General features: G+C 41.4%; 1 protein-coding gene across 1 annotated transcript in view; it reads left to right on the top strand.

Moving 5' to 3' along the window:
• Positions 1-19,242, top strand: part of NEK5 (NIMA related kinase 5) — a 76,820-nt gene that overhangs the window by 19,415 nt on the left and 38,163 nt on the right. The window contains exons 7-12 of the mRNA XM_079778565.1: positions 134-220; positions 8,384-8,438; positions 11,237-11,437; positions 11,517-11,598; positions 13,326-13,459; positions 17,373-17,560. Of these exons, the coding sequence (XP_079634691.1) occupies positions 134-220; positions 8,384-8,438; positions 11,237-11,437; positions 11,517-11,598; positions 13,326-13,459; positions 17,373-17,560 (747 nt within the window). The remainder of the gene's footprint in view (positions 1-133; positions 221-8,383; positions 8,439-11,236; positions 11,438-11,516; positions 11,599-13,325; positions 13,460-17,372; positions 17,561-19,242) is intronic.

The following is a 19,242-nucleotide window of genomic DNA, read 5'->3' as shown; positions in this document are numbered from 1 at the left end:
TTTTTCTTTAATATTTGCATGCATCAAATTTTGTTATCCATTTTTATACTTTTTTCTTGCATGTTCATATCTTAAGCCTTTTTTTTCTCCAATAATAGACAATGTCATTTTGTTATTTAACATAATTTACTAGTTCCACAGAACTTGCTCAAACTTGTGTTGGAACACCTTACTATCTGTCTCCAGAGATCTGTCAGAATAAACCCTACAACAACAAAACGTGAGTGGCTGACTATGGTTTAAAGGTCTCAGTAAAATCAGACGGATTCTCTCTTTCTTATGATACTTTTGTAATTTTATTTTCTTCACTAAAGGCCTGGTGCACGACATTCATGGGGCGTGGGGGGGGGGAAGGGGGGTGTCCCTCAGCCCGGCCTGCACTCTCTTGCAGTCTGGGACCCCTCGCTCCTTACCACCCACCTGCGGGGGGGGGGGGGGGGGATGGGAGAGGTTCCTGTCACCTCTGCTGTGCTCAGCCCGTGAGCCCAGCTTCTGGCTGAGCGGTGCTCCCGCTGTGGGAGGGCATAACCACGAGGGGGCAGCTCCTGCATTGAGCGTCTGCCTCCTGGTGGTCAGTGCGCATTATAGTGACCGGTCGTTCCCCTGTTTGGTCGATTTGCTTTTTAGGGTTTTATTATATAGGATGTGTGAAATTCAATTCCCAGTCAGGGCACATACAAAAATCAACCAATAAATGCAGAGATAAGGGGAACAACAAATCGATGTTTCTTTTTTCTTTCTCTCCCTTCCCTCTCTAAAAATCAATAAATTAAAAAAATTAATTAAGAAAAAGGAACCATATTTGATACATACATATGTATGGGAACCGCACATACATGAGAGAGTCAGAGATCCCACATGCAGGAGAGGTTCAGAGATGGAAAGGGGACATGGGTATCTAAGACCTTCTGAGCTAGGGATGAGTTAAGGTGCTTAGGGGCTTCAAAGGGTCATTGCAATATGATGAGAGCACCTTTAGAAAATGGAAGTTTTCCTTGCCCTGTAGATAGGTCAAAAGAAGTTAACTCTGATAATGGTTTGTTATGGGCTAGGCTCCTAATTTAACTTCTAGGTAGTTAAAAAGAGGGGCAGAAATTTCTCTGGAGCCTGTGGCTAAAGTTGCCTTTAGCTCAAAGTAATCTGCATATCACTGAGGCACTTCTGGGGTACTTGTTCTGGAACACCCCCCCCCCCCCCCCAGCAATACCTTCTTACTGTGGTGGGCAGTTAGACAGACATGGGCCGAAGGAGGACGATGGGCCAGGTACAGAAGGCCACTTTGGTGGAAAGCTCGGGTGCCCAGCAAAGGACAATTGTAGGGTGGGACCTCATCCCTAGGGTGGCTTTTCCTTCCCTGGTCATGAGGTTTGGATCTCTGACCTTCCCTCCCTAGAGATAACATCTAGGCCTCAGTTGTATTTCAGCTCCAGGCCCAGAAAAGCAGCAAAACCAGAGAAGTGACCCCACAGCTGACCTCAGGACCAGCTGCATTGAATAATGACCCCCTGCCCTGGCCCCGACCAATCAATCAGTGGAGACCCCGACCCTGAAAGGACACACCTGGAAAGCTGCTGAATATTCCTCTGGGACCTCCCCTAAAATCTCCACCCTTAAAATCCTTAGGAAAGCCTGGCCAGAGTGGCTCAGCTAGTTGTGTCCTGTGCCCTGAAAAGTTGCTGGTTCCATTCATGGTCAGGAACCTGGGTTGTGGGTTTGGTCCCCAGTCAATTGATGTTTCTCCCTCACATCAATGTGTTTATTTTTCTCTCTCTCTAAGCATGTCTGTGTGTCCTGGGGTGAGGATTTAAAAACCCCCAAAACCTCAGGATGGAGGACCCAGTATGTTCTCTCTCCCGGAGCACTCCCGAGCCTTCCCCTTTCCCCTCATGCCCCCAGGCACGTCACCTTTACCTTCCTCACTTCTAAGCTAAAGATCCCTTCCTTTGCCTCTATAACTTGTTTCCTAAACTCATTTCTTCTGCAAATTACTTCTACTCTGTGATTTTCTAAATAAATGCTCTCTTATAGGTTGGGTCTTGGCTCTGAATTCTTTCCCAGCCAGAACTTAAGTACCAAGGTTGTTGAACCCAGGTCCAGCCTGACCCCACCAGCCTAATACCTGGTGCTATTCCTGCTGTTGCCAGTGAATATGATAAATTCTTTGGTGGCAAGAAAAGAATTCCAAATGCACACACATGGGGAAGTTTAAATGTGAGGGCAAGATTTTATTGTGAATTAGGGGAATTAATGCTCCCTTGGGGGAGTGGAGGGTGGGCAGGCTCTAACACCCTGTCAGGAGGCTCATGTTAATCCTCCATGTATCTTCTTGGTTCAGGTAAAGGACAAAGAGCCATTCAAATTCCTAACTTTTCCTGGGCCCAGAGTTGACCTTCCTTCCAGTAAATTCTATTGGCGTTTCATGGCCTCTATCCAATTCAATTACCTTTCCAATTGTCCCCAAGCTAGTGATAACCAGAAGGGTGAGCCAAGGTCCCCTCCACCTCCCCCAACCCCCTGCCTGGGGTGGTGTCTCACGATGCTAAAGAATGAGCTCCACGAACCAGAAGATTTAAGCAAAAGTGTGGAAAATTTATTACAGACTCAGACTCCCCACATGGGGAGGGGACCCAAATAACGGGTTGCGGGTTGCCAGTGCAGCTAGTCGGTCTAGGGGTATATACATGCTATAAGCCTGCTCTATATCTATCTGTGTCACCACCTGATTGATTCCCTCATTGTTCTTGCCCAGCAACGGACCGGAACTTTCTTTGCTCCTCTGCACCAATACACCTTGCGGTTGCAGGCCCTCCCTCAGTTTCACATGCCTCCTGCTCTGTGTCCAAGAACGTTCTGTTGTTTTTGCATGGTTGGTTTTTGTGATTAGGCTTGTTCAAACTACCAGGTCTGTCCCTACCTATGTTCCACCTGTCTTTGTTTTCCACTGAACCCCTGCCCTGTCTGCCTGCGTGTCAAGCTAACTTCTCTCACTAGGTCCTGTCCCTTTGTTTTGTCATCTGACTCCCATTATGCATGTCCAAAAGTTTCATTACATCATCTAGTTCCTATTGTGCATGCTGAGCAGAGCACCCCTGGGGGTATTTCTGAGGATTAAGTTCTCTGAAGTGTGTGAGTGAGTCTGTTTACCAGAAACTAGATGGAATTCTGCACTGTTACCTGCTTCTGCTTCTCCATTTATTAAGATTACTTCCTTCCCTTTTGCTTTCTTCCTTACATTAATAACTATCTTTATCATGTTAATAATTAGCTACCAATGCTGACAATACCACTGCCAACATAAACACTATTTTATTGAAGAAAAGTGTTGTAGTTGGGCAAGATAGAGGGCAATGATGACAGAGCACTAGATTAGGAGCTCAGTACATAGGAATTCAGAATGAGTCACCCCAAGATATGCTTCTGTGGTATGTGGATTATTTTTGAGTTAAAGGCAACCAAGACCCTGTGGGCTCAAAAGAAACGTCTGCTCCCCCTTAATTACGTAGAAGAATTTAAATTAGGGGACTTCCCATGATAAGACATTATCAGAGACTAGAGGCCCAGTGCATGATTTAATCATGCACCTGGTGCACCAGCTGGCTGTCTGTCCGCTGGTGCCCCAGGCCTTCCGAAAGCCTCCGGCGCGGCGGAGGCTTTCGAAAGGCCTTGTGCCGGCGCAGACAGACAGCTCCCCCGCTTTGGCTTTTGATCGAGGGGGAGCCGGCTGGCTGTCTGTCCGCCGGTGCACCAGGCCTTCCGAAAGCCTCCGGCTCAGCGTCCTGCTGGCCCAATCAGCTACCCCGGCCACCCTGAGTCCCGCCCCCTGCGCCTCCTGCTGGCCCAATCGTGGGCGTAGCGGAGTGATGGTAATTTACATATTACCATTTTATTATGTAGGATAACCTTTTTGAGCTAGCTATAGAGCAAGGCAAACTTGTAATCACTCAAAATCTGTTCCTATCATCCTGCAGGGGCTTTCCTCCCCGCTGAAGCCTCAAGGCACCTTACCTCACCCTTAGCTCAGAATGTCATAATACTTCATCTTCCCTTTCTGTCTGAGCCTCTCATGTATGCAGGGTTCCCATGTGTACATAGAGAATTAAATTTGGCTATTTTCTCTTAATCTGCCTCATGTAGATTTAATTATTAGCCCTGTTGAAAGAACGTTGAGGATAGAGGAAATTTCTTCCCCACACTTGGCTCTGTCACCAGCTTGACCAACTCACTTGACCTCTGTGAGCCTCAGTTCCCTTACCTGTAGCAACAAGAATGCTGGCTAGGTAATCATTCAGGTGTCCTCCACCTTTAAAACCCAGCTATTTTTTTTTAATGTATGTGATACCAGAGCCTAGGTCTCAGGAGTAATATTAATGTACAGAGTGATAAAAGATGAAGATGAGGTAGTTTCTACTTTCATTTAAGGAAAAGAAAAACATTTTTTCGATTTTCAAAGCTTGACTGCCTTTTGAACCATTTGGACTCATAGGAAGACTGAGTTCCTTTTGGGAGTTAATTGTCTGTTTGTTTAGGAAAATGCCCAGGGATATGTGGCTGTTTGAAAGGTAAAAGGAAGGCAAAGCCCAGTTAGTCGAGATTTACAAAGACAATAGTAAACATTCCTCTGCATAATAAAAGAACAGACATTTGTTTGCTTGTTTTTGAGCTGACTCCCGGCACCAGAGGCGTTTGGCCTCCAGATGAGCAGGAGTGCAGCTGGCTGGGGCTGGGTGGAAGGGCAGGCTCCGGAGCAGAATTCAGTGCTGCTGCCGGCCCAGAGCCCAGGTTAGCAGCACTGTTTTGTTTCCTTGTACTGTTTTTTCAGAATTCGGGTCAACATTCAAATACGTTCATTTTAGCAATAATCAGCTGTGCCCTCTAGACTAGGAAGTCATTCCCAGGTTCACCTCAGTCCTCACCACACACAGGGAGGCTTTATTTGTGGGCTGGCAGTGTAAGAAACATTCAAATCTATAAAGAATTTTTATTAGTTTATTTGAGCCAAACTGATGACAGTTGCTGGGAAGCAAAATCTCAACAAATTGAGAAAATGCTACTAAGAATGGCAGTCTTGCACCTTATTTTATACCTTTCAATAAAAAAATAGATATAAATGGGTTACATGAAATCCCTTGGTGACATATTAGGGAGGAGGGAGAAAGCAAAGGTGGGGGGACACTTCTGGGATTGGATGAAAAGTAAAATGATGGACACACATGTTTTGCATAGGTGGGTGCAGGATAGTTAACAGTCAACAATTAACATGATAACAATAACAATGAGGATAGAGCTCTGGTGTGGCTGTTGTGCCAGGAGGGGTCCAGAGAAAGAGAAGTTATCCTGACAGTCGAAAGGTATGTCATCATAGATGCAAAAGACAATAGACAGGTTCGATTAAGGTAAAGACTGACGTTTTTCAGGGAAGATTCTAGCATAGGACATGACTGAAAGGTTAACATGGTGATATGCAGGCAGGCTAAATAGCGATCTCAGATGGTTGTTAACGTAAGAAAACATTCAAACCTGTAAAGAATTTTTGTGAGTTTATTTGAGCCAAACTGTCACAAATTGCCGGGAAGCAGAATCTCAATGTATTGGGATAGTGCTCCGGAGAATGGCAGTTTTTCATTTTGTTTTATACATTACAGTCACAGTGGGTTACAGGAAATATAGATTGGGGAGGCAGAGAAAGCAAAGTGTGTTGAGGGGAGGGGGTAACCTTTGGGATTGGATACAAAGTAAAATGATAGACACTTGCTTCTTTTGCATAGGTGGGCACAGAATAGTTAGCAGTCAACGTGTCACGACGCTAAAGAATGAGCTCCATGAACCAGAAGGTTTAAGCAAAAGTGTGGAAAATTTATTACAGACTCCGACTTCCAACATGGGGAGGGGCCCAGATAACGGGTTGCCAGTGAAGCTAGTCAGTCTAGGGCAGTGGTCGGCAAACTCATTAGTCAACAGAGCCAAATATCAACAGTACAACGATTGAAATTTCTTTTGAGAGCCAAATTTTTAAAACTTAAACTTCTTCTAACGCCACTTCTTCAAAATAGACTCGCCCAGGCCATGGTATTTTGTGGAAGAGCCACACTCAAGGGGCCAAAGAGCCGCATGTGGCTCGCGAGCCGCAGTTTGCCGACCACGGGCCTAGGAGTATATACATGCTATAAGCCTGCTCTATATCTATCTGTGTCGCCACCTGATTGATTCCCTCATTGTTCTTGCCCAGCAACAGACCTGAACTTTCTTTGTTCCTATGCACCAATACACCTTGCGGTTGCAGGCCTGACCTCCATGATAACAATAACAATGAAGAAATCTGTGGTCTCCGTCCAGGTGCCCTGGTGCATTGGTTGTGCCCTGATGGGTCCAGAAAAAGGGAAGTTACAAGTTACCCTGACATTCCAATGATATGTTATAGATGCAACCATAGACAGGCTTAGTTAAGGTAAAGATTAACTTTTGTCAGGGAAGCATCTAGCCTAGGACATGACTACCTGCCATAAACTGCTTTTTAATTAAAAGGCTTTAATTTCAGACCATCCTTTGTGGTTACTTTAGGTCTATGAGTTTGCAAGGCTGCCATGCAGGCCTTCTCTGTGTGGCCCCTTTTCGTCCACCGTGGATAAAGAATAATCGAATTTATTTAGGCAAAGGGGGTGGAGGATGGGGCATCCAAAGGGAAGGGCTGCACAGCACTGAGCCAAGGGGACGTTGGGGCCATGATGGCAGCACCCAGGAGCTGGAGTTTCATCCCTATGTGCAGTCACTGGCAGGAAACTTGTGTTGTCAGTGGGCCTGGGGCTGAGTCGGTGGGCTTGGAATGCAGATGTGCAATCAGGTATCTTCAGTACAATTTCCATTCCTTGTATGGTCTAACTCCTGGTGTCCAGTGAGCTTTTTTTTCTGGTCTTTTGTTCTTCTGGAGGGGAAAAGGAGTGGTGTGGGCTGCTCCCCACAGGGAGAGAGCGAGCTGGGTCCTTTGTCTTAAGGCTTTTATCTCTCTCTTGCAGGCCAGGACTTTTAGGGGAGTTCTCAGGGGAGGGTTTCAGCAGAATTTTCATCAGTTTGCTAGGTGTGGTTTCAGGGTCGAGGTCTACTGATTGATCAGTGCCAACGCAGGGGGTCATCAGTTACTTCAGCTGGTCCTAGCATTACGCACCTGGTTTTTCTGAGCCTGGAGTTGAAATACAACTGAGGCCTAGATGTTATCTCTGGGGAGGTGACCTTCTGTATCTGCTGTAAATTGCTCAGCCAGTTTGTTCAGCTGTCTGTCTCAGTGTTCCCATTCCACTTGTCCTGGCTTACTGGCCTGTCTCATCTTCTTACTGCCTTGAATTCTCATTATACATTTTGTCTCTTAAATTCATGCTTTTTATTCTATAAGGTAACTCCTTATTAAGCCAATCACATATAGCAATCACATATAAATACTAAGTATGAAAGAGCAAGTCTCTAGTCATCTATATATATAAAAGCCTAAGCAACCAGTCGACCGGTAGCTATGATGCCCACTGACCACCAGGGGGCAGACGTTCAATGCAGGAGCTGTCCCCTGGTGGTCAGAGAGCTCCCACAGTGGGAGCCCTGCTCAGCTGACCAATGGGCGCCAGACGCCTGGCTCATGGCTGGTGAGCGCTGTTGCAGCAGCGTGAGCCTCTCCCATGGACACTCCCCCTGTGCGCCCTGCCCCCATCTGGACCAGGACCTTGGCAGCAGCAGGCACAGCAGGGCCAGGATGAACAGGAGCGGTGCCCAGCCCAGGCTCAGGCTCCTCCCCAGCCCCCTGCTGCTTTGTGTACTACTACATCCCTTGGGGGATGTAGGACTGCTGGTTTTGGCCGCTCCCCGCAGGCCAGGCCGAGGGACCCCACCAGTGCACTGGGCCTCTAGTATATTATAAGCACATTTTCCAAGTTTACTGAGTACCAGATACTATGTTCATCACTTAATGTGTGCCTGTGGGGGAAGAAGAGGGGAAAAGGAGTGGTGTGGGCTGCTCAATACCTTTGGTTCTGTCAATAGCCTTGAGTAGAACATACCTCGCTAACTCAACCAAATTTTACCTTTTGAATCAAAACAAATTTTATGTTTGAGTCCTGCCTCCCCCCACCACATGCTCAAAATTTCATATACATTTTATTTGAGCACATGATATTGAAGTATACCTTTTCTCTGTTAGGATTCTGACACAACTACAAATTGTTTTTATTTTACCTCTTATGTTAGTAAGAATAAGAATTGATAATGTGTCTGAAAACATTTCAAAAAACTAGTCAACCTATATAAAACTGTAAAGATACACAAGTATAAAGCACTGTAAGGATAAGGCTTTTATTAAGAACTATGGATATGTTTTTGGCATGTAAACTCTTATCTCCTCCAGGGATATTTGGTCTCTTGGCTGTGTATTATATGAGCTCTGCACACTCAAGCATCCTGTAAGTATATTAATTGGCAAATTAATGATGAATTTTTGAAACTATTAACTTATGAGAGAAAAAGTTTGGTATCATTCAATTATTAAAAATTATGTGGGAAACGGGGGTAAATGGTAATGGAAAAATCCTATATAATAAAGAGATAATATGCAAATTGACCATCACTAACACACAAGATGGCCACCCCCATGTGGTCAAAGATGGCTGCCCCCATGTGGACACAAGATGGATGCCACAAGATAGCCAGCAGGGGAGGGCAGTTGAGAGGGACCAGGCCTGCAAGGGAGGGCAGTTGGGGGCGATCAGGCTGGCAGAGAAGTGGTTAGGGGGTGATCAGGCTGGCAGGCAGAAGCGGTTAGGGGCAATCAGGCAGGCAGGCAGGCAAGCGGTTGGGAGCCAGCAGTCCTGGATTGTGAGAGGAATGTCCAACTGCAGTCAGACATCCCTCGAGGGGTCCCAGATTGGAGAGGGTGCAGGCTGGGCTGAGGGACACACACACACACACACACACACACACCCCTCCCCTGTGCACGAATTTTGTGCACCGGGCCTCTAGTATAAAGATAAAGGAAAAAAGAAAGCAACAAAAAATTATGTGGACAAGCTATTAAGAAGAAAAATAGATCTATATATGCTGATGTGGAAAGCTGTCCATATATTATAAGCTATATTATAAAGTAAAAGTTCCAAGTTGAAGAATAGTATATGTAGCACATTTGCATTAAATATAAACTAGGTGAGGCCTGGCCAGTGGCTCAATTGGTTGGAGAGTTGTTCCATGTACCATAAGGTTTTGAGTTTGATTCCAAGTCTGGGCACATACGTAAGCTTTAATCTCTGGTTGAGGGCACTTACAGGCGGCAACGGTCTATGTTTCTCTCACATCAATGTCTGCCTGTCTCTCTCTCTCACTTCCCTCTTTCTCTCCCTTCCCTTCCTCTCTCTAAACATATCCTCAGGTAAGTATTAAATAAACAAACAAACAAACTGTGAGCATATATAATCAGCAAAGGAAAAAGGTACATGGGGTAAAGTCTATAGGAAACCAGGCACAAGCTTTCAAGAGCCTTTCCTAGTAGATTATCTAGTAGATAATTCCTCTAGCAACAAGTTGTGACAACACATATGAAATGCTATGTACCAGGGAAGCTCTAGAGACCCAGTGCCCAGGTTTTTATTTCAGACTCTTCATGTAGGCACCCTCTGCCTGGCATAAACCAAACTTCCAGACTCCTAGAAAGAAAGCAGGTGTTCAACATAAACATATTGTTTACATAAACTGTGTAGGTAAAGAGAGCCACTCTGAATATTTAGGGAATGCTGGGAATACTCCAGAAATCTAAGTTCCCAGATGTCAGCCAAGGACCAATATTGTAAGCAGGATAGCAGTCAAAGGCCTGCTATGTTAACTCTTTTCTACACAGCTGTCGTCATCATCATCATCATCATCATCATCATCATCATCATCATTGTCCAAAGTCACACAGCTAGTAAGTGTCTTTCCAAAACCTGCATCTTTACTGCCACACCTTGCTGCTGAACATTTTTATTACAGTCATGTGTCGCCTAACGTCAGAGATACACTCTACAAAATGCGTAGGTGATTTTGTTGTTGTGTAAACATTATGGAATGCAATTACACAAACCTAGATGGTACAGTCTACTAAACACCCAGGCTATATGGTATAGCCTATTAATCCTATTGTAATGAATACTGTAGGCAATTGTAACACAATGGTATTTGTGTACCTAAACATCTAAACATAAAAATGGTACAATAAAAATAAGATATAAAAGCCCTAGCTGGTTTGGCTCAGTGGATAGAGCATCGGCCTGTGGATTGAAAGGTCCTGGGTTCGATTCCAGTCAAGGGCAGATGCCCGGGTTGCAGGCTCGATCCCCAGTAGGGGGCATGCAGGAGGCAGCCGATCAATGATTCTCTTTCATCATTGATATTTCTATCTCTCTCTCCCTCTCCCTTCCTCTCTGAAATCAATAAAAACATATTTTAAAAAAAGATAAAATGTGTGCACACATGCATGTGTGTGTGCAAGGGTGGGTATGGGTGGGCAGGAGGTGGGTTCCCGGGCTCCCCCGCTCTCCAGCCCGCACCCCTTGCTCCAGTCATGGGTGGGCACAGAGCAAGAGGACAGCATGCTGAGCCTCCTCATCTGTTTAAATCACCCAGAGCTAGTAATAAATTCAACAACTTAGTTGGTTCCAGCCTTTTTTTTCAACATTGCAAACACACATGGTTGTATATGTGTTTCACTGGTTGACTGAAACATTCTTACGTAACAAATGGCTGTAAGTGTAAATAACTGAAGATTTTATACACTGGAAGGATTTCTGGTTTATGAAGAATTTTTGTAGAAATGTTTGTGTTATGTTAATTTAAAAAGCAAGATGTAAAATTTCATATCATTATGCCCTCAACTCTATAAAACAAACATTATTTTTAAAAAGGAGTAGGAGGAAATATATCTCTGTGTGGTGAAATTATACATATTTTCCCTGCCAATTTATAATTTTCTGTATCTTCCAGTTTTCTAGGATACATAAATATTAGTTTGATAATAAAAAAAATGAAACAAAAATATTGATTTAAATAACATGGCCTCTCAGTGAATAACTGCCAATAATATCAACTCATAAAATATTAGCTAATGAAAACAATTTAGGGTGGACCATGGTGCTTCTAACTGAACTTTAAAACATAATTTTGTTTCTTGATATTACTTTAAATACTAGTATTGCATTTTTTCCTAATTTAGTGTTATTATTCCTTGTCCTTTCAGTTTGAAGGTAACAACTTACACCAGCTGGCTCTGAAGATTTGTCAGGCACATTTTGCCCCAGTATCTCCAAGGTTTTCCTGTGACCTACGGTCCTTGATATCACAGCTCTTTAAAGTATCTCCCCAAGATCGGCCATCTATTAATTCAATTTTGAAAAGGCCCTTTTTAGAGAATCTTATTGCCAAACACTTGACTCCTGAGGTGAGTTCTGAGGTGATCCTGTCTGGATTTTGACAGAGGTTTTGGTTAGCAGGCTCTTGACACTTGTGTTTGGTTTTAGGTCATTCAGAAAGAATTCAATCATACCCTAATAGGTAGAACAAGATCATCAGTTTCTCAATCTGCTGGGAAGATGGTCCAAGGTAAGAATGATTTAACTATGCAATAAAAAACATTTATTACATGGGTCTCACATAATGAGTTATAACATATGGCTGGCAACATTAGCAGGGAAATTTCACCAAATATATTGAACATGGACATTTAAAAATTTATGAGCAATATCTGCAGCAGACAAAATCCTCTTGTCCAGCGGTGACTCGGGGTGTGCCTGTACATCTCGCTGCGTGACCTGGAGGAGTCAGCTCTTCTCTTCTCATTAGTCAGGAGACTTTATAAAGCAGTGGATTTGCTAATGAAGAGGTAGAATCCAAACTTAACTTTTGTGTAGGGAAGGTATAGAGAGTAAGAGAAGATTCAGAGACAGACATAGGATGAGGAAATGAAATTTATTTATTTTTGAAATAGAGAGGGTGGACTGGCAATTAAGAATTCTCTAGGAAAGGCCCAATGGAGCTGAAGTTAGGATCGTGGAGAGAACCATAACTATGTGACCCCCCAAAGAAAGCAGGTGATACTTCATGGTAATGTTAAGTAGAATAAATTTTAGTGTCAGGAATCAGCTGATGATGTGATGAGGAGCAGGATTGAGCCATAAACAAATGTCTTTAAAGAATAAGGAGATGTAGCCCTGACTGGTTTGGCTCAGTGGATAGAGCGTCGGCCTGCAGACTCAGGGGTCCCAGGTTCAATTTCGGTCAAGGGCATGTGCCTTGGTTGCAGGCACATCCCCGGTGTGGGGTGTGCAGGAGGCAGCTGATTGATGTTTCTCTCTCATCGACAGACGTTTCTGACTCTCTCTCCCTCTCTCTTCCTCTCTGTAAAAAATCAATAAAATATATTTAAAAAAAAGATTATGGAGATGTAGAAAATCTCTCTAACGTATCAGTGATAGGGAAATATTATTCATTATGATAGAGAAATTAAAATTGAGGAAAGTTATAAAGGGAAAATTAAAAAGTTAACCCTTTTACTATGTTTAATTTGATTTCGCACTGTAATGTGTTGTTTTAGATTGAGAATGTTTAGAAAGTAGGCAAGTACAGGATGAGAGAAAGTGCATTGTCCACATTTCTAATATGGGAAAGAGAGGAAAACAAAAACAAATTTTGATGGTAACAAAGAAAACATATTAGACTTATGCAAATATTTCAAATAACAATGTGACATGAATGGTGTGGCCTGATAATTCAAACTCTGATGACTGCATTTAATTACTTGTGCCATTACCTTATGCATATTGTTTCTGTAAATGTTAATATTCATTTTTAATTTTAAAAAAGGTAGTATTATATAACGCCCTCGCCGGTGTGGCTCAGTTGGTTGAGCATTGTCCCATGCACCAAAGGATTGCTGGTTCAATTCCCAGTCCAGGTGCATGCCCGGGTTACGGGCTCAATCCCTGGTGGGGGGGCGTATGGTAGGCAGCTGATCCATGTTTCTCTCTCTCTCTCTCTCTTTCTCCCTCTCCCTTCCTCTCTCTCTAAAATCAATAAAAACATATATGTTTAAAGTGTTATTATATGTTACTAGAAATATGTAAAGGGACACTGGAAAAATGGTTTTCTCCATTTAAAGAAAATGCATAAAAATTTTTCATCAGTATTTCTCTCACTGGGAATAAATGTCTCTGGGTAAAGTGAACTTACTGTGCTGTGAAGTGTCCCCTATGTTTATACTCACACAAGCATCAGTGTTAAAGGTGTGAAAATTTTTAAAAATTGAAATTGTTTTCTTTTGGTTAAATAAGATTTTAAAATACAGAAAATGAGATTCCAGGGAAAGTGCTTACCAAGATCAAGAATGTCAGTGCCAAATAAAACAAAGGATATAATACATGGATATGAATGGAGACCACCAGCTGGAATCCGGAAGCCCATATCTGTAAGTTGTACTAAACACTTTTTTTTTTTTTGCAGATGGTATATTCTACAGACCTACTTATACATGTTTATGTGGTACATTGATTTTTCTTTTTTTTATAGAGAGTGGAAGGGAGGGGGAGAGACAGAGACAGAAAAACATCAGTGTGAGAGACACATCAATTGGTTGCCAACCAGGGCCAGGGATTGAGCCTGCAACTGAGGTATATGCCCTGATCAGAATCAAACCTGGGACACTTCAGTCCACAGGCTAAACACTCTATCCACTGAGCCAAACCAGCTAGGACTGAAATCTACTAGTTTTATACTTACAATAATATCTTTTTATAATGAGTATTAGAGTGGTACTTTACTGGACAACTTCTAGCTGTTAGACTTTTTAAAGCAATGCTATATTTTCTTACAAGTATTCTATAAATTAGTTTTAGTTTTCTTTTTATAACTAAAATTCTTTTAATTTCTTTAAATAAATAAGGTTTTCTATATAAGACAAGTGAGTAGCATAGTAGCAAAAATATTATGCATTTCATACTCATTTAAAAATGTATTTTTTATTGATTTCAGAGAGGAAAGGAGAGGGAGAGAGAGAGAAACATCAATGATGTGAGATAATCATTGATCAGCTGCCTCCTGCATGCCCCCCACTGGGGATCAAGCTAGCAACCCGGGCATGTGCCCTGACTGGGAATCAAACTGTGACCTCCTGTATGCTCAACCACTGAGCCATGCCAGCTGGGCGTATTTCATACTCTTAAATCTGACATGTTATATGTTATTGAGAATTGTTTATTATATAATTATCAATCTTTTCCTAGGTTGTTTATGCATAGTTATTTGAATACACTTCCACAGAGTGTTGGATCTTTTTTAAAAATATATTTTTATTGATTTCATTTGTTTCCAGGAAGTTTTTTATTTCTTCCCTGATCTCATTGTTAACCCATTCATTGTTTAATAACATGTTACTTAGCCTCCATGTCTTTGTGTGTTTTTCAGGTTTTTTTTCTTGAAATTTATTTCTAGTTTCAAACCATTATGGTTAGAGAAGTTGCTTTATATTATTTCAGTCTTCTTAAATTTATTGAGACTTGTTTGGTATTCTAACATGTCTATCCTAAAAAATGTTCTATGTCTACTTGAAAAGAATATATATTCTGCTGCTCTGAAGATATCAATCAAATCCATCTGATATGGTGTGTCCTTTAAGGCTGCTTTTTCCTTGTTGATTTTCTGTCTGGAAGATCTATTTTTTTATATCAATGGGGTATTAAAATCCCTTCCTATGACTGTATTACAGTCAACCTCTTCCTGTATGCCCAACAGAATTTGATTTATACATTTAGGTGCTCATATGTTGGGTGCATAAATGCTTAAATGGGTTATATACCCTTGTTGGATTGTTCCCTTTATCATTTGCAGTGTCATTCTTTGTCTCTTACTATAGCCTTTGTTTTGAAGTCTATTTTGTCAACTATAAGTTTTGCTACCACAGCTCTTTTTTATTTCCATTTACATGCAGCATCTTTTTCCTTCCCTTTATTTTTAGTCTGTATCTTTTGTTGTGAGGTGGGTCTCTTGTAGACAGCATATACTGTATATGGGTCCTGTTTTCTTATCCATTCATTTACCCTATGTATTTCATTGGAGAATTTAAGCCTTTGTCATTTAAAGTGATTATTGATAGATACATATTTTATTAGCATTCTATTCTTTAACTATGTTCCTCTGCTGTTTTTTTCTTTTTTTAAAATGTATTTTATTGGTTTTTTACAGAGAGGAAGAGAGAGGGATAGAGAGTTAGAAACATCGATGAGAGAGAAACATCGATCAGCTGCCTCCTGCATACCTCCTACTGGGGATGCGCCCGCAACCAAGGTACATGCCCTTGACCGGAATCAAACCTGGGACCCTTCAGGCCGCAGGCCGATGCTCCATCCACTGAGCCAAACTGATTAGGGCTGCTGTTTTTTCTTTAAAAAGATCCTTTAATATGTCTTGTAATACTGGTTTGGTGGTAACAAACTCTTTTAGCTTTTTCTTGTCTGGGGAACTCTTTATTTATCCTTCAATTTTAAATTATAGCCTTGCTGGGTAAAGTAGCCTTACTTATAGGTCTTTGATTTTCATCACTTTGAATATTTCATGCCAATCCTTTCTGGCCTGAAATGTTTCTGTTTTGAAATCACCTGACAGTCAAGGGAGCTCCCTTGTAGATAATTAATTGTCTTTCTCTTGCTACTTTTAAGATTCTCTCTTTGTCTTTAACCTTTGCCATGTTAATTATGATGTGTTTTAGTGTGAGCCGCTGTGGGGTCATCTTGTTTGGAACTCTCTGCGCTTTCTGGACTTGTATGTTTTTTTCCTTCACCAGTTTAGGGAAGTTTTCTGTCATTATTTCTTCAAATAAGTTCTTGATCCCTTGCTCACTCTCTTCTCTTTCTGGTACCCCTGTGATGTGATGTTGGTATGCTTACTGTTGTCCCAAATGTCCCTTAAACTGTCCTCATTTTTAAACATCTTTTTTCTTTTTGTTGCTCTGATTATGTGTGTTCTGCTACCTTGTCTTCCAAATCACTATTTTGATCCTTTGCTTCACCCAACCTACTGTTTTTTTTCCTTCTTGCGTATTCAACATTCCAGATATTGTATTCTTCATTTCTGATTAGTTCTTTTTTTATGGCTTCTAGGTCTTTTTCATGCTGCTATATTTCTAAGTTCTTTGAGCAGCCTTATAACTATTTAAAAATATATTTTTACTGATTTTTTAGAGAGAGAGAGGAAGGGAGAGGGAGAGAGAAAAACATTGATGTGAGAGAGAAATATTGTTTGGCTGCCTCTGGCATGCCCCCTACTGGGGGTCAAGCCCGCAACTTGGGGGGGCATGTGCTCTGACTGGGAATCGAATTGGCATCCCTTCAATGCATGGGATGATTTCCAACCAACTGAGCCACACCAGCCAGGGCCTTATAGACATTTTTTTGAACTCTATATCTGGTCAATTGCTTGACTCCATTTCATTTAGCTCTTTTTCTAGAGATTTATCCTGTTCTTTCATTTGGGGCATGTTTCCTTGTCTCCCTATTTTGGCTCCTTCTTTGTGTTTATTTCTATGTACTCGGTATAGCTACCATGCCTCCCAGTCCTAGTAGGGTGGCCTTGTGTAGTAGATGTCCTGTGGGACCCAGTGGTGCAATTTCCTTGGTCACCTGCGCTGGGTGCTCCAGGATTGTCCCTTTTGTGGGTTATGTGGGCCCTCCTGTTGTAATTGAGTCTTGGTTGCTATTGACCCCTTCATGCAAGGGGTTGACCTTCAGTCTTATTGACTTTGAGGATGAACCCCCAACCCAGTATGTGAACTGCTGTGCAGATGCTGATCACACAGAGCAGAATTTGCTTTAGCAGCGTCAGTGCCTGTTGAGATCTCCCTTTGGATATGCCTGGGAGCTAATTGTATCCTGGTTTGATGTTGTCTAAAGATGGCCACTGGGTTTATTAGTTCTGGGGCCTCTTGGGAGGGATTTTGGTGCAGGTCAATGTCAGACACTGCCTATTACTGGCCTTGATCCCCCTGTTTGGAGCTACAAAGCAATCCACAGTTTTTGGCTCACTCTACTGGGCCTGGGCATGAGTGGGAAGGATCAAACTGCACACCAAGGCTGGCTTTACCAGCTCTGGGCACAGAGGCAGGTCAGCAAAAGTCCAAGGAATGCTGAGACCTGCCTCTACCAGCTGGATAAAATATTTTTTTAATTCTAGGATTTGGAGATTCTAAAATTATTTTAATCTGGAAACAATTCTAGAGCAAAAACAACTAAATGTACCTTCAATGCCTTGTCTTAGTTATGGTCACTATCAGACTTTCAATTATTATAGATTTGTATTTTTAAAATTTTCTTTTCTTATTAATCCCTCAGATAAAAATGGTAGAAAGGCCCACCAAACATGCTGGAGTGTGTGGCCATTATGATTATTACTATGCTCAACTTGACTTGTTAAGGAAGAGATACCATGAACCACATTACCACCATGTTTCTCATAAAGATACCAGAGTTAAGGAGAATTATAGTCAGGAAGAAAGCAGCAGTCAATCACCAGTCCAATGGTAATGTGATTGTCTAATTTAAACTTTGGTCCTCTGAAAATGTCTTGTGTATCAACATTCTTTACTCTGCAATCCTTCTAAATTCTCCTAAAGTAAATAATCCAAGAACTTCCAAACTCTTCATTTCTAATACTTAATTCTCAGTTCCCTTGATTGTTTTTATTCATTTTTTTGTTTTTATTAAAATGTTTTTCAATTACAGTTGACATACAATATTATATTAATTTCAGATGTACAACATAATGCTTAGACATTTATAAAGTGACTACTGCAATAATTCCTTAACCCTTTTTCATCCAAGTCTGATGTAGCTTATCTTCTTACTCATGTGGCCATTTAACTATGGGCACAGATTTATACTCTTGAATTTTTAATATTTTTTCTTCTTTTAGTAAATATCACTGCCTGGAACTCATGAAGATAGTTGTATATGTATCATATTCCAAAGAGGTTATTAATATTCATCATTAATAATTGACTTATAATTAGATTATCATTTGAGACAAATTAGAAATTAAGATATATTTCATTCAGCATTTATATTTTTGGGATTTTTTTTTAGAATATGGATGTATTAAAAAGAAAATAATACAATTAAACTGCTGTTATGGCAGACTTTCTTTTTTTTTAAATTTTTTATTGATTAAGGTGTTACATATTTGTCCTCATCCCCCCATTACCTTCCCAACCCCGCCCCCACTCATGCCCCCACCTCCCTGTTGTCTGTGACCACTGATTAGGCTTATATGCATGCATACAAGTCCTTTGGTTGATCTCTCCCCCTTACCCCCGCCCTCCCCTACCTTCCCTCTGAGGTTTGACAGTCTGATCGATGCTTCCCTGTCTCTGGATCATGGCAGACTTTCAAAGAGTTTGTTCCATAACAAATTTTTGCATATCTACAATATTTTCTATTCTTTATTGCACACCAATTTCAGTGTTCCTATGTTCAGAATAATTGACACCCATCCACAGTCCTGAAGACCTAAGTTATTTTTTTTTTAAATGGTCTTACCATCACATTTTTTTCTTTCAGGGGTGAGAAATTGCTAACTCTTGATAACTGTGGTCATTATTTATTGTTGAAATATTGGATGAATAATGAAAAATACAAGACTATGTGATGGTAGGCCAATCAGATAATTAATGACAAGATTAGCTATGGGAAAAGTACATGTTTAATTTTAAAAGATATTGGATGCTGTTATAATTTTATACATCTTAATAACACATTTTCAATGACCTCCATGATTATCAAAAGTTGTGTGTTCCACTAGTTCAAATTATAATATTCATATAGGACTCAACTAATAAGTATTTTACATAGGTGCTGCCACAATATCCCTTGCCCTTTCCCAGCCACAGAGCAAATGTCTTATATCCTTTGCCCAGATCTGTGAAACTATCAATTATTTTATTATAGATAGTTTTATCTCCCAAACTTTCACATAACATGGTAGAAATGTCCTTCTCTTTCCTGAATACTGCTGCCCATCATACGCCCCATCCTACAGTAACCCAGGATGCCCCTCTGATGAGTTGACTAGTAATCCCCCACTTAATTGTTATTCCAGGCTCTCACTTCCAGCTTTCTCACTCTCTGAGTTCTGATTCCATGGGAATCAAGTGTTGATATACTTGTCTGGAGAAAGAGGAATCTGTGTAGGGTTGGAGTGTTTGTG

Source organism: Cnephaeus nilssonii (genome assembly GCF_951640355.1).
Source record: "Cnephaeus nilssonii genome assembly, chromosome: 8".
Classification (NCBI taxonomy): Eukaryota; Metazoa; Chordata; class Mammalia; order Chiroptera; family Vespertilionidae; genus Cnephaeus; species Cnephaeus nilssonii.
Note: the sequence above shows the minus strand (reverse complement) of the source record. Positions and strands in the feature narration are given on the sequence as shown.